The following is a 15,746-nucleotide window of genomic DNA, read 5'->3' as shown; positions in this document are numbered from 1 at the left end:
AGCTTCTCGTTCTAGTTGTACTACAGTCTCACCAGTGCACAGTATGACCAGTCCTTTAATATTTTAGCTACCTCATGTTTAAGGGAATGCTCTGAGTTATAAAAGCAGCAAACTCACAGTTCTCTTCTGCAGATCTGTCTTTCAAGCGTAGATTCCTCTGGTCTCTGCCTGGTTTCTCATTAAGCTTCATGAGCTCTTCCTCGTGCACGAGTAATTTCACTGTCAGCCAGGGATTCGAGCAGGGTTTATACTGAGATTTGGGACCGCATTCCTTCAGTTCTCTTGCTGCCATGATTTCTTCAAATTTCCAGCTATTCTTCCAGCCCTGAACTCTGTTCCCTGGCATCTTGAGTTGCTGAGGCTGAGGTTTTCCACACCTCCTGTAGCAGTGGTGGTTGAGGAGACCCCTCTTGTCCTTGTCTTTGTATAAGAGCTTGAACCTTTAACATTTACCCACTGCTCTCTGAACCCATGCTCATTTTTCTCGCTCACAGTTGCAGTTTATAATCTCTTCTCTAGCTTCTGTCAATTAAAAAAAAATTTTTTTTTCTAGTGCCTTTAGACATTGGGTACACATTCCCAGAAAAGTCTCCATAATTAGGTTTGAAAGCAATGTGCAAAACCCTAATAACTGATAATGAATGTAACTGAAATAAAGGATTCATTTAAAAATCTAACCCAAGTTCTGGGAGCCATGCAGTTTAAAATGAAAGCACAAAAGAAGAGTTTCTTTACTTTCTTGGGTCAAGGATGGTCCAAAGAACAAGTTAAAATTTAGCAAAAGTTTAACAGTGGTACTTCTCTATTCCCTTTCTGCTTTCTTCTACTTCTCTATGTACGCGTGGATGCTATTTTGTCATGCTATATTCTCACTGAACCCATGTTGAGGTTTGACTTGCCTCCTTGAGCTTTTCTCACCTCCACCCTGCTTTGATGAGAACTCCAATTCTCCAATGCAGTTCCTCTCTGCTAAATGTTAAAGAGGCGTTTCTTCACATTCCCAGAGGCATTTTCATTTTTAGAAGTAGACATTTAATATCTTAAGTTTTTAATAGAGAACATTTGATGATATGGCAGAATATAGTAAATTGTTGAGTTCACATAGGAAAATGTATTTGGGGCAGAGGACAAACATGTAGGCATGGGAATCTTGTAGGAATGGGCATCTTTACTAATGGTTAGCAATTCTGGAATGTTTCTTTCTTTTTTTTTTTTTTTTGCCTCTTCTTACCTCTTTTCATCTTTAAATCTAGAGATTTGTTCAAAGCTTCATGTATTTGGTTGTATGTTTGGTTGGTTGATTTCAAGTAGCCACTGATGGCAGTGACTGGGGATTCACAGGTGGTGGGTGGCAGGTAGCAGTAGTATTGAAAGACTTTTTTGCTAATAGGTGAACTTGTCTCTGAAACTTTCCTATATTCTGTTCTGCTGCTTTTCTCTACTTCCCATACCTCTCTCTCCAGGCCCTCGGGATGAATTTCTCCTCATTGAAAATAAGAGTTTTATCAACTGTACTTCCATTTGATCATGTCTCAACATTTCTGGAGAACGGGTCTCTTTCCAAGTTTAGTTTGGTCCTTCAAAATTTGACTCTCACCAGTGCCTCATGCAGTTAAAGCAATTTAAAACAGAGCTGTATGCTCAACCATAATCTTTCTTTGTCTATAATAATTCCTAACTTTTGCCTTAATCACGTTTGCTTTTCAGACAGCTTCTAGATTATTGCCTTTCATCATTGCAACTCGCTGTTTCTAATCTGTTTAGCAATTTTTTATTAAGTCTGATTTTCTTCTTTAAGGTCTCATGGCACGTTACCCTCTTTGGTTCTGAGAAGCCACTCTGAATTCTCATCCTGCCCCCAGTACTCCAGCCTTCTCTTTTCTCAAGTCCCCACTTGATGCAGTTGGTGAATTCTACCTGCTTTGAGCACTTACCTGTGTTGTCCTATGAGGATTGAATGCCGTCCCAAACACGTGCTCTGCTACTAGCCTCACATGAATCCTGTTTTTTCATAGCCTGAAGAATACGATGACAATGAATCCCTTTTTGCCACATATGATGCAACACAATAATACCATGTTTCAGAAGTACTGAGTGAATTACAAATATATTTCACATGTAATAACAGAGCGCTTCAGGCACTCTTTTATACGCTTCATTTGCATTGCTCATTTAATCATATGAGTAATTAGGTAGATACTATATTTCCTTCTTATGCAATAAAAACCTAAGCAAGGGAAGCAAAGTGAGTTAATGGATTCCACAAAGCTGTGAGTTAACAGAAGGAGGTTCAAGGTCAGGTACTTTGGCTTGGAAACTTGACCCTGACCTCTTACACTGTTTGGTATATGTGAAGCTAATTGCTCTAGACAGCTGCCCAGCGGGATGCTGGTATTAACACCATTTGTAGTTGAGGAAGTGGCTACCAAGTGAGGTTAATTTATTACTCCCTGTTGCGTGACTAAAGCAGTTCAAATGGCCCTAGAATGTGAGGCATCAGTTCCTTTGGAAAAGCCTATTACTGCCAAGAGTTCATGTTGCTTCTCTCTCTCTAGATATCCAACAGGAGACGAGAGAGACAATAACAACATCAAACTGAGGTTATCTCGTTTTAAGCCTTGGAAGAAACAGCATTGGAAGGGTACAGAAAGAAAATTAGAAACATGACAAATGCATTTATTAAGAACTGAACCAAATTCCCTCCGCAAGCACTGTTCTCCCAAATGTTAGAGCAACTGCTTCAAAGCCTGCCAGTAACAATCACTGAAAAAAAAAAATACACCGTGTAGCACAATGCCTAGTTAGTTGTCTTTTGGGACTAAATATATATGACTGTTTGAGAGCCATGACCTGATGAATGAAGCAAGTGGAGTATTCAGCCCCAATGCCACTCGACCAGAAAAGTGATGCTTAGCCCAGAAAGTTTACCTTAGGAAATCTTTCATTAATTAAGGATGTTTTCTCCTGTGTAAATATGTGCACTCCTTGGAGGGAAAGCATTTTAAGTCTCACTCATTATTCAGGCTCTGGTGGAACTAGTTAATTCAGTCCAATTGCTGGCCAATTGAAAGTCTGGATAAGGAGGTAGAGGGAGAGACTGTGCCCTGTGCTGAAAAGACATAGGTTTTAAGGTCAGATAAAACAGGACCTGAATCCAGATCTCTCCCTTAGAAGCTGGGTAACAATGAACAAATTATGAAACCCCAGCTTCCTTATCTGTCAAATGGTTATGATGACACAGCCAGGAACTTGCAATTGTGTAAGATAGCATACATAATACACCTAGTTTATAATACCTACTAAAATGTTAGTTCCATTTTCTCCTAATGCTTCTCTGGAAGATGTGTTGTAGAGGGTAAGCAGTTAGGTCGCTTCTGATTCCAGAGGGCTGGGCTGCGGGGAAAGGAGGAAGAGGAAGGACAAATAAAACAGGAGAGCTTTGGAAGGAGGTTATAGTTACCAAAGGAAAAAATTACACTATTTTGAACTTCCGTTCGTGATTGGACCTGATTCATTCTTTCTCTGTCTGTCTCTGTGTCTTTCTGTCTCTGTGTCTCCATCTATCTGTTCTCCCATCTCTCTGTTCTCCCATCTCTCTTTCCTTTGTACAACTCTCTATTTAAAAATATTACATTATAGGTAGGATCCCCATAAAATAATTCTCAAAACTTCAAACCCTTAGTTGCTACATTGGTAATACTTTGCTATTATAGAGATACAAGCTAAATCCCATTCATGAAGTTACATTTTCAAGACTGGTTAGTTTAGACACAATACTGGATTTTGGAAGGAAAGAAAAACTGTGTGTTTGTGGGGGGCAGAAACTATCTACTTTAAGTAGCAAAAGGTTAGGTAAAATTTGGTGGCATTTTGCTTCAAGCTCTGGAAATGGTTGAAGGCTATACACACTGTAATTGTATTGTAACTTTTATTTGCAGTGAAATTCTTGCATCCATCACCTTTTAAAACAGACCTGCATGTTGTTGAGAACAAAACAAATGAAAAGGCTGAAAGCATCCCTAGCACCTTCTTCACTGCTTGGCTTTAGAGAAAGGAAAGAGAGGAGAGAAAAGTTAACACATGACTATGTGGAGTGTTCTTTTGAATCTCACCAGCCACTGTATTTTATACTCAACCCTTCCAGTTTTTCTTGTTTATTCCTCCCTCTTCCATGAATAAGGTTACTCAGTCAAGTTAAGGTCACAATTCCTCCAGGGGCTATTACTATCAACAGGGAACAGAGACGTAAGCTAATATGAATGAAAATAATATCAACCCACAGATGAGGAGTACTGAGGTGACGGGAAGGTGTTTTTTTTTTTTTTTTTTAACATCTTTATTGGAGTATAATTGCTTTACAATGGTGTGTTAGTTTCTGCTTTATAACAAAGTGAATCAGTTATACATATACATATGTTCCCATATCTCTTCCCTCTTGCATCTCCCTCCCTCCCACCCTCCATATCCCACGCCTCTAGGTGGTCACAAAGCACAGAGCTGATCTCCCTGTGCTATGCAGCTGCTTCCCACTAGCTATCTATTTTACGTTTGGTAGTGTTTTTGAATCAGGACCTTCTGTGAAATTGCCTTCACAAAGGCAGTGATCATTTCCACCTGTGTGCTTTGTAACTGGTTCTACAACAGTTGACTAACCCCTGCTTCTATTTCAGCTTTTCCTTCTCTCTTTGATTCTTTCATTTTCCTTTCTCCTAGGAAGCTGAGCAATTGTGTAGGAGACCCAGGTCTTCCCAGAGGCTTTCCTGAAGGTAAAACTTCTGATTATATTTGGGAGTTTAAATGTTAAATTGACATAAATGATATCCATCCTACATGATATTCTTTCATTTTTGACCTTACTATATTTATGACTTTTGTCATATATTTGACAGATATTTCTGATATTATTTCACTGAAACTGAAGAAAGCCACTAAGGTAAGTTCTCAAGAGAAACACTGCAGTGCAGATTCAGAGACATGTACTTGACTAGCTCCTGAGGAGATCAAGGTGAGGTTTCATCAATTACTAGTATCTTCATTCCCTTATGTACTGTTCCAGGTCAGTGTTGGTATGAAGATGATTCTGGTCTAACGTTTTAAGACAATATGAAGTGTTGGAGAAGATAACCTCTCAAATGGTCCCCAACCCTAACCCACATTCCCAAATACATAGCAAAAGCAGACATTGTGTGCCTTGTTCCCCAGAGAGATGGGTCAACTCAAAGACATTAAAGATTAAACATAGAAGGAATGTTTTACTGTGGTGATAATGTGATAAACTTCTGTACTTTTTCTCTTTCCTTTGATTGTTATGATTGTTAAGACAAATTTTTTTTTTGTAGGGGGGGAGATAGAATAAGGTTTTTCAATTCAGTTGAAAAGCATACATTTTAAAAATTCTAACTGAAACATGGTAGTTATATGAAAGTAGCCAACTGTCTTCATTCATTCAGGAATGACGTGAGCATCTTCTGTGTGGCCAACCTTGTTCTAGGGGCTGGGATGCAGGGAGGAGTAAAGCAGATGTCTACATCCTATTCGCTGACATTATTAGGGGGAGAGAAGCAGAAAGTAACCAAGTTGACAAGTACATGCAGATGATAGCATTTCAGATAACGAAAATTTTTTAAAAAAACTAGAGAAAATAAAGGATGAAGTAACCTCTCCATGGAGAGGGGCTACTACTTTAAACTGGGTAGTTAGAAAAGGCTTCTCTGAGAAAGCAAATACAGAAGGCATAACTAGAAAGTATCACCAAGAATTGTGTTTAACTATACAAAATACAATGCGATATTCTGATAATTTATGTAAGTTATATCAGTAGTTGTTTTGAATTGATCTTGATTTAGGAAGATAACATTTTTTTGCCTGTTTTAAATGAATAATTTAGGCATTTGCCTCCAATCTCTAAAATTCATAAGTAGCTGTTATATGCAGTGTTCTTTGGCTTTCCTCCACGCAGTCTTTAGACTTTGCTCAATCCCAAGTAGAAATTGTTGGGGAATATTGCTTTGGGTGCCAAAGTATTAGCCTTCCAGGGAATGTGTCTATATGTCATGATTGTGCTTTAATTGGGTAGAAAAATATAAAAGCAAGTTAGAGGTTTAGAACTTAGTTTTTCCTGTACCATGGTCAAGTAGATTCTGCATCTGGGATGATTTTCTGACTTTTAGTACTTCTTTTCTTATACCAGGTGATAACTTTTTTTTCACCATTTTATACTCTCCATTATTTTTCTTGAGTAAGTGTCTAAAAAAGACTCTGATATTGAACATGCTCTACTTAGTTGACCTAACCATTAAAATGCTCATCCTAAACTAGCTATCTGGTCTCTACCCACATTATTTATTGCGAAAACTAGGTAATAATTTTCACAAAAGATAAAAGGCATTGTGTGATGGCTTGGCTGAAGATATTAACAAAAATAATTTAGCACGGTGTTGTGACTGTAAGTGATAAAAGATAATGAACTGGAACTTTCCCATTCAAGTTACATTCCTCTGAGACTTATTAGTATCAGTTGTAATGGTGTATTTTTTTTTTGATGTGGGCACTTACCCACCATCCTAGATGGAGCTGATGCATTTCACACAGGCTGCCAGAGAGCTGTGTGTAAGTGTTTTCCCTCTCTGCCAACTAGCAATTGGTCAAACGGTTCCTGCAAGCCTAAGGCTGTTCCGTCTGTTTCTGGGGCTGAGTAACAAGAATAAATTAAAGTGATGTAGCATGAATAAAGGAAAAATCAGTCTTGTAAAGGGCTATGAAAACTAGAAGTTAAAACATCAGAAGAAGTGCCTTTTTGCAATGTTTGAAGTGTCTCAACATTAATCAGAGCATAAAAAAAGATGTTGTACTTTTTCCCCCCTAATGGCAGAAACATGTATGTTTTTCTAATATAAATCAGTGACTAAAAGGGAAAAGAAAATGCTACAAGAATGTTGTGAGACACCTGATTGTGGAAATGTTTTGAACGTTTGCGTGGATTTTTGATGTTGTAAACACATCCACGTGTAGTTTTTAATGACAATACATGCAGAAGTGTTTTAAGAGCAATGGGCTATGCAGCTATCCACATAAATTTTTATTACATCTCTAAGAATAAGTCCAAACTGTATAGAGAAATTCAATACAATAAAATATCTCAAAGACATTATAACACCAAACCTAAGTACTTGTAACAAAGCGTGCTCCAATCCGAAAGTCCAAGGTCAGAGGTGTTTTGCTAGCACAGAGTTTTAAATATTTCTTAGGCAAAAGGAACTTGTAGAATCTCTAGAAGCTTGGTTTAAGGAAAGATAGTTTTAATTAGAAACAATCCTGAGCTCTTAGAAATAATATCCCCCCAAAGCAGTATATTATAGTTAGCATTTAATTTGATTTTTCTGTGTTTGTTCATAGATTCGTAATTTATACCTATAGAATAATTTTTGCTAAGTTGACCATGGGCTTTATAAGCTAAATAATCTTCAACACATCTATACATATTGGGGATGGGTCCTGGTTTGTTAGCTCAGCTTAGCAAAGGGAAAATGAATTTCAAAGGAATTAGGTGACTCCAGTAAGGAAAGCTCTTCTACACCCCCAAATATGGCTGTTTTTCAGCAAAACATAAAAATTTAAACAAATGATGTTGCCTCGTGGTACCTCTCTCTGATTCTGTTTCTTTCTAGGATGTATTGTGGCTCTTTGTCGCTTTATATATATATATCTGCATGGTTTGTACAGTGCCCAGCTCTGCACATCATTCAAATATGACTTCCTATATCATTTGGTCTTTTAAAGACAGACAGTTCATTTTATGCTGTCAAATGATTTTGTCAAGGATTCTTGGTAAAATCATATTAAAAATACTGTTTTGAAAACAGGTTGGAACGTGATAAATCCAATTCTGCTTCATCACTCTGAGAACAATCTGATCGTTTCTTGGTCTTGGTTTTCTTAGGAAATCAATGGATGTGGTTTACAAAGGGTCAACTGTGACCTTTCATCTACCATCCCACCAATACCTTCAAATCTGTAGGCTGTTTCTACTTAGTAGTGCTTCTCTCACTTTCACCTGGACGTGACTAAACATAAAGTTCCCTCCAGTATTCCTCCTCTTCTACAGGCAAAGCAATATCTGTTTCTCAGCAAGTCCATTGTTAGCTAACATTCCACTGTCTGAGACCCGAACTCCCTTAAAAAGAATTGCCTTTGACTCTCATTTCCCTCTAGCTGCTCTGACTAATGTGTCTCCAAACTCCAATATCCTAAACTGAGGAAATTTCTCTCCTCCTATTGTATCCCCTCTAGCCCTGGAACCATGTCTCTCTGTCCTAAAGGCTCTACACTTTGTTAGGAGAATTGTTTGCACTTCGTGTTTCCAAGTCTCGCGTTCCATTTACTTTTTAACCTCCTGCAAGCTGGCTTCTGTACCAGGTAATAGCTAAATCCAATAGAACATTTTTCATTTGTACCCAGTTGGATTTCTTTACTGAATACTTTAAATTAATCCTCCCTTTTAAAGACCCTCACTTCGTCTGTTTTCATGACCTATTATAGCCTTTGGTTTTATTTGTATCCCTTTGTCTATATATTTTTCTTATATGATATGCATGCATTGAATAGGGTCCACGAGGACCCATTTGTATCTGCTTCCTGCTTTGGGTGATGTCCAGAGTTGTGATTTTGGCTCAGAGAGATGAAGAGAGTTAGCCATTCAGGTGTTGGGAGGAAAGCAACATTAATAGACAAAAACATGAAAAGTAACAGAGGTTTAAAAGAACATGATGCGTCTGGAAGAGGTCTGGCATATTGGTCAGATGAATGTGGTGGTGCATCTGTGGGTAAAAATAAAAAGGTGGGTCAGAGTCAGGTGGTGAGTTATCTCAAATGCTCTGCGAAGGGTTTGGACATTGTACAGAATGCTTGGGCTACCACTGGTAGATTCCAGGCAGTGAAGTGATAAAATCACATTTGAATTTTAGAAAGACCATGCTGGTGAAAATTTGGAGAATAAATTGAGATCGCGCAAGATTGAGATCGTCTTAAAATCGTAGGAAATTAATGAGGAGGGTCTAAACCAGAACTCTGGCAAGGAGATGAAGAGAATGGAATAAATTCTTTTGGGGTTGCAGAACTGACAAAGCTTGGCAATCAATTGGATATGGAGTGGGGCTGAGGGAGACAGCAGTTGAGGATAAGTCTCACAGATGAGTAGTATTGGAGGAAGGGAAAGGAGATGGCGTTTTTGAAAGAAAAATGACAAATTTAGTTTTGGTTATGATTATCAGTTGCCTGAAGAGCAGCCAGATAAAATTGTTCAGGAGGCATGTAGAAAAGGCATATAGGGATTAGGTGATTGTTCCTGGTGGCAAAAAAGATTTTGGGGGGGGGGATATAATTAACACATAGGTGGCAGCTAAAGCTATGATTACAGAGCTAGAGAGTAGGAATAGAGTGAGGAAATACGATAGCTCTATCAGTTCTTGTAGATATGCTTATGCTATAGCACAACACCCTCAAACCTCAATGATTCACAGTAACAAAGCTTTTCTTCTCTGTTTTGTTACATATCTATGGTGGTTGGGATTTGACTTTAAAACATCTTTGGGATACAGCCCTCCTGAACAACTTGTATATGGAACCTCATTCATCATTATGCAGAGGGAAAAGAGAATGGGATGAAGCTTGGATGGACCCTTATCACTTCTGCCTGTAACATATAAAACTTCTGCTCACGTTTCCATGGTCAAAGCAAGTCACAAGTTGTGACTTCTGAGGGGTTGAGAAGTATAACCCTCTCCCAGGAGGGAAAGCAGATTTTTGGTAAATAAAAATGAAATTTACCACAATTGCCAAGTCAGAATCTTAGAGAACATAAATGTTTAAGTTGCTCTTGGAAAAAGGAGTATTTTTGAAGAAAGCTGAAAAGGAGTGGCCAAAAATATAAGTGGAAAACACAGATGAAGTGTTTTTCTTGAAACAGACTAAATAATTTTTTCTTTTTAAATTCATTAATGATTTTTGAAATTTATATACCAAGGGTATATTTGCTTTTAATAATTTATATTTGGAAGGGTATGGGGGTAAATTTTGTTATTATCTTAAAGATTTCTTGCAGAGAAATCATCCTGCAAGATGCATTGCCATAGGCAAATGTAAAGTGCAAAGGGAATGCCTTAATATAGGGTTTAAATAGGCTCTCATACACAGGTAGAAATACGTTCCAAATTTCTCTTCATAGTTAAAACATGTGTTTTCCTAGAAAATATAAGGATAGTTTTAAATTTCTCATACTCCACATGGTTGAAGGCCTTTAAACTGGTTCTTAAATTTGCTCCTTCCATTTCAGGCAAAGTGGAAGCTCCCAAAGATGGAGGTAACATTTATATCTTTGATTTTATGAAAGATGATGCTCATTTTTTTTTAGCACATGAATAAAGTACTAATCCTTGCTCTATTGTGAAGAGATGGACAAATTTCCAGTACCAAGACCTGAATTTGCTGTCAATAAAAGAACAGTGAGACATTAGGTATTGAGGTTGGTTCTGTCTTATTCTGAAATTAAAAGTGGAATTAAGAATCAAGATTTTAGTAAATCAGAGCTCTCTTAAATGTTAATTGGACTTAGGTAACTCTGTGGGGTCACAATTAACTCTTGAACTATTTGTAGATCAAAAACCGTATTGAGTCTCTATGGGGATCAATTGTGAATAGAAGATACAAAGCCCCTCTCCAACATGGAACTTATATTAAACTTGGGGAAGCATGTTAATCCAATAGTCCCCGCCTTATCTGAGGTTTCACTTTCTGTGGTTTCGGTTACCCGTGGTCAGGTATGATCTGAAAATGGGAAATTCCAGAAATAATTCATAAATTTGAAATTATGCGCCATTCTGAGTAGCGTGATGAAATCTCTCAATGTCCCGTTCCATCCTGCCCCGGATGTCAATCATCCTTTGTCCTGCATATTCTGCCCATTAGTCACTTAGCAGTCTTCTTAGTTACCACATCAACTGTTTGGGATACTGCAGTGCTTATGTTTCAAGTAACCCTTATTTTACTTAATAATGGCCCCAACATGCAGTGATGCTGGCTGACAATTTGGATATTCTCATGCTGTGCCTAATTTATAAGTTAAACTTAATCATAGGTATGTATGTATAGGAAATAGTATATATAGCCTTTGGTACTATCCATGGTTTTGGGTATCCACTGGAACCAGGGGTCCTGGAATACAGACAGGTGGGGGGGACTACTATAAATAAACTGTACGGTTAATAACAGAATTATATCAGCGTTAAGTGTCAGGAAGGAGATGACTGATTTCTAAAAGATGAGCTGACCTAGTGTGATCTCGTTGAGAAAGTGATCTAGAGTGGATAGTTGAGGGAGAAATAGGCGATAGTAGGTCAAAAGAATAGGGACAATGTGTGGGTTAGGGAGCTCTCTAGATGGAGAGGATCACAATTGTGAAAGTGATGAAAGCTCAGTTGCCTAGGGGATTTGAAAAAGTCCAGTCTGTGAGAGAAGTGGGGGAAGATGTCCCTTGACCTGGGTTGGAATTCATCTATAGATCCTGGAGGGCCTTGTAGGTCATGACAATGATCTTGTATTTCATTCCAGGGACCATGAAAGTCCTTTTTTTAATGAGACAGAGGGGAGACATATTCACATTTGTGCCTTCAGTAGATTATTCTGGTGGCTGTGGGGAGAATGAATTAAGGAGGAATCAAAGTGGCCATGGCATAATTTACTATAGTTCAGGTAAAGGATCACGATGACTGGGAATGAAAATGGAAAAACGGGGATAGGATCCAGAGATAGCTCAGAAACAAAGTCCAGTGGGATCCATGATTGATTAGATAGATGTTGAAAATGAAGTTCCAAGAAGGATAGATAAAGGGTGAATGCAAGGTTTCTGGCTTATGTAACTCTAGGGGTTAGAGTCACCATTTACTGTGGAGGAATGCTTGAGGTGGACCAGATTTATGAGAGGATATTTTGACTCTGTATAGTTTCTATGCAAAGGCATTACTATTGTGCACCCTGGCCCTGGGTAAGTGCAAGTACCATTCAGTTTAGAAGAGAGATCTAGAGACTGTGTCTCTTTTTGCTCCAAGATCAAATTTTCTGGGTCCTAGGGAAAAGCAATTCATTATGAAGTTCCATTCTATAATATCAAGTTAGCCATTCTTGGCCTAGCTTCTTCTTACACAGAAAGGATGTTGAGGGAATATTCAAATTGATTGGGCCATTGGGCTTTTGGGAGTAGACCCTTCAGTATTAAGCATTTCGCTACTGACCACGTGTACGTTTATCCACGGCACACAGTAGTGATGATAACGGTGATGCTTAGTAGACACTGAGTCCTTACCATGTGCCACATGCCATTCTATGTGCTTTATGCATGTTAATTCATTTGCCTCCTAACACCCTAGGTACTATTATTACCACTATTTTACAGATGAGGAAAATGAGTCATAGAATTCTGCCATACTTGCCTCAGTGTATATACCTGGTAAACAAAAGAACCAAGATTTGAATCCAGAGAGTATAGCCATGCAGTAGGGGCTTTTAAACACCTCACTAGAGAACTGGACTGTCGTGAGTCCTAGTGTGCAGAGGCTATAAGAATTTGACTGGAAAAAGGCAAAGGTCGTGGAATGGGGTTGTGATTTGGGGACAAACTGCTTTCACAAAAAGCCAGAAGTGCCTCCTAAAGTATAGTCCTAGGCCTGTTATTAAAGCTGATGTTTCCCAGACTGAGTGGGTCTGAGTGGGAGGCTGGTGATGATTATTCCCCAGGAGTCAGGAAGAGGCCAACCGCTTAGGGATCTTTAGGCTACAGATTGTGAGATCTTAGCATGAGGAAACTATACCATATTCATCTTCGTATTTCTAATGTCTGAAAGAAGGCTTGAGGAATTACAGATACTAAGTGTCTAGTGGATAAAGAAATGAATCAATCAATTGATCTTGTAGTTACAAGTAGTTCCCATGTATCTTTTTTTTTTTTTTTCCTGGTAAAGTGTTGAGGAAGGAGGTAAACTGTGTGAAGCTGAGGACTCAGTCTTTAGTTAGAAGTCTCTCACGTTATTCAGAATCTCATCAGGTATAAAGTAAGAAAAAGGCAGGCAAAAATAAACAACAATAACAAAACATCTGGTTACGATGACCTTGTGGTAGATTCCAAAGAGAGTTCCAGATGCTCTAATGATGTACAAAGGTTAAATTCACTTTAGGATGATTACAACATTTTGTCATTATTTATAGATATTTTCCCCTTAAAATCTTCACTTAAACCTCACATCATCTGCTGAGATGCAAGGGGAGATGAGATTATCACCCGTTTATAAAGCAGATACACAGAGCAAGTAGAGGAGAGGTGATTTGCTCTCTTAGTGAACTCAAAGTCGAGTGGAATTCATTCATCCCATGAACCCATACCAGGGTTTTAAATTCCTAGCTGACCATACTGAATCTTGAGTAAAAGATACTTCCCACTGTCATGCACTATAAGAAAGCTATTAAACTGCTCAGTTTGGTGTAACTTGTCACTTTCATTTTTCAATGCTTCAGGCCTGTTCATTTCTCACTTTACTGGCTCCACTCAATCTGCCATAGATGCCGGGGACTGTTGGACAGTGACTTCTGAGTTAAGTCAGATCTTTGAAGCTTGTGAGTTGGCCAGGCTTAATATCAGCAACTATATATTTTGAATTACAATCTTGCAATATGAGTTTATTTTTTTAAATATGAGAATTATATACTGCTTATCTGGTGTGAGATCTTTTTTTTTTTTTTACATCTTTATTGGAGTATAGTTGCTTTACAATGTGTGTTAGTTTCTGCTTTATAACAAAGTGAATCAGTTACACATATACATATGTTCCCATATCTCTTCCCTCTTGCGTCTCCCTCCCTCCCACCCTCCCCATCCCACCCCTCTAGGTGGTCACAAAGCACCGAGCTGATCTCCCTGTGCTATGCGGCTGCTTCCCACTAGTTATCTATTTTACATTTGGTAGTGTATATATGTCCATGCCACTCTCTCACCCTGTCACATCTTACCCCTCCCCCTCCCCCTCCCCATATCCTCAAGTCCATTCTCTAGTAGGTCTGTGTCTTTCTTCCCTCTTGCCACTAGGTTCTTCATGACCTTTTTTTTTTTTCCTTAGATTCCATATATATGTGTTAGCATACTGTATTTGTTTTTCTCTTTCTGACTGACTTCACTCTGTATGACAGACTCTAACTCCATCCACCTCACTACAAATACCTCCATTTCGTTTCTTTTTATGGCTGAGTAATATTCCCTTCTATATATGTGCCACATCTTCTTTATCCATTCATCCGATGATGGACACTTAGGTTGCTTCCATGTCCTGGCTATAGTAAATAGAGCTGCAGTGAACATTGTGGTACATGACTCTCTTTGAATTATGGTTTTCTCAGGGTATATGCCCAGTAGTGGGATTGCTGGGTCGTATGGTTGTTCTATTTTTAGTTTTTTAAGGAACCTCCATACTGTTCTCCATAGTGGCTGTATCAATTTACATTCCCACCAACAGTGCAAGAGGGTTCCCTTTTCTCCACACCCTCTCCAGCATTTATTGTTTGTAGATTTTTTGATGATGGCCATTCTGACTGGTGTAAGATGATATCTCATTGTAGTTTTGATTTGCATTTCTCTAATGACTAATGATGTTGAACATTCTTTCATATGTCTGTTGGCAATCTGTATATCTTCTTTGGAGAAATGTCTATTTAGGTCTTCTGCCCATTTTTGGATTGGGTTGTTTGTTTTTTTGTTATTGAGCTGCATGAGCTGCTTGTAAATCTTGGAGATTAATCCTTTGTCAGTTGCTTCATTTGCAAATATTTTCTCCCATTCTGAGGGTTGTCTTTTGGTCTTGTTTATGGTTTCCTTTGCTGTGCAAAAGCTTTTAAGTTTCATTAGGTCCCATTTGTTTGTGTTTTTATTTCCATTTCTCTAGGAGTTAGGTCAAAAAGGATCTTGCTGTGATGTATGTCATAGAGTGTTCTGCCTATGTTTTCCTCTAAGAGTTTGATAGTGTCTGGCCTTACATTTAGGTCTTTAATCCATTTTGGGTTTACTTTTGTGTATGGTGTTAGGGAGTGGTCTAATTTCATACTTTTACATGTACCTGTCCAGTTTTCCCAGCACCACTTATTGAAGAGGCTGTCTTTTCTCCACTGTATATGCTTGCCTCCTTTATCAAAGATAAGGTGACCATATGTGCATGGGTTTATCTCTGGGCTTTCTATCCTGTTCCATTGATCTATATTTCTGTTTTTGTGCCAGTACCAAACTGTCTTGATTACTGTAGCTTTGTAATATAGTCTGAAGTCAGGGAGCCTGATTCCCCCAGCTCCATTTTTCGTTCTCAAGATTGCTTTGGCTATGCGGGGTCTTTTGTGTTTCCATACAAATTGTGAAATTTTTTGTTCTAGTTCTGTGGAAAATGCCAGTGGTAGTTTGATAGGGATTGCATTGAATCTGTAGATTGCTTTGGGTAGTAGAGTCATTTTCACAATGTTGATTCTTACAATCCAAGAACATGGTATATCTCTCCATCTATTTGTATCACCTTTAATTTCTTTCATCAGTGTCTTACAATTTTCTGCATACAGGTCTTTTGTCTCCTTAGGTAGGTTTATTCCTAGATATTTTGTTCTTTTTGTTGCAATGGTAAACGGGAGTGTTTTCTTAATTTCACTTTCAGATTTTTCATCTTATTTTA

The 15,746-nt window shown here is 38.3% G+C and overlaps 1 protein-coding gene and 1 pseudogene across 5 annotated transcripts in view; one reads left to right on the top strand and one right to left on the bottom strand.

Moving 5' to 3' along the window:
• LOC309666475 (protein ILRUN pseudogene) overlaps positions 1–15,746 on the bottom strand; it is a 725,371-nt pseudogene that overhangs the window by 350,738 nt on the left and 358,887 nt on the right. The window lies entirely within an intron of this gene.
• The window catches only part of LOC309665798 (uncharacterized protein), a 437,009-nt gene that overhangs the window by 306,445 nt on the left and 114,818 nt on the right, over positions 1–15,746 (top strand). For 2 of the 4 annotated variants that reach the window (XM_082472531.1, XM_082472530.1), the window contains exons 3-4: positions 4,714–4,766; positions 4,890–4,933. In XM_082472531.1, coding sequence (XP_082328657.1) covers positions 4,714–4,766; positions 4,890–4,933 — 97 coding nt within the window. Of the gene's footprint in view, positions 1–4,713; positions 4,767–4,889; positions 5,625–15,746 lie in introns of those variants that run through there. The other 2 variants (XM_082472529.1, XM_082472532.1) reach the window with 1 other exon arrangement.

This window comes from Balaenoptera physalus, assembly GCF_965194825.1.
Source record: "Balaenoptera physalus genome assembly, chromosome: 8".
NCBI classification, from domain to species: Eukaryota; Metazoa; Chordata; class Mammalia; order Artiodactyla; family Balaenopteridae; genus Balaenoptera; species Balaenoptera physalus.
The sequence above is the reverse complement of the archived record's forward strand: the minus strand, read 5'-3'. Positions and strand labels throughout refer to the sequence as shown.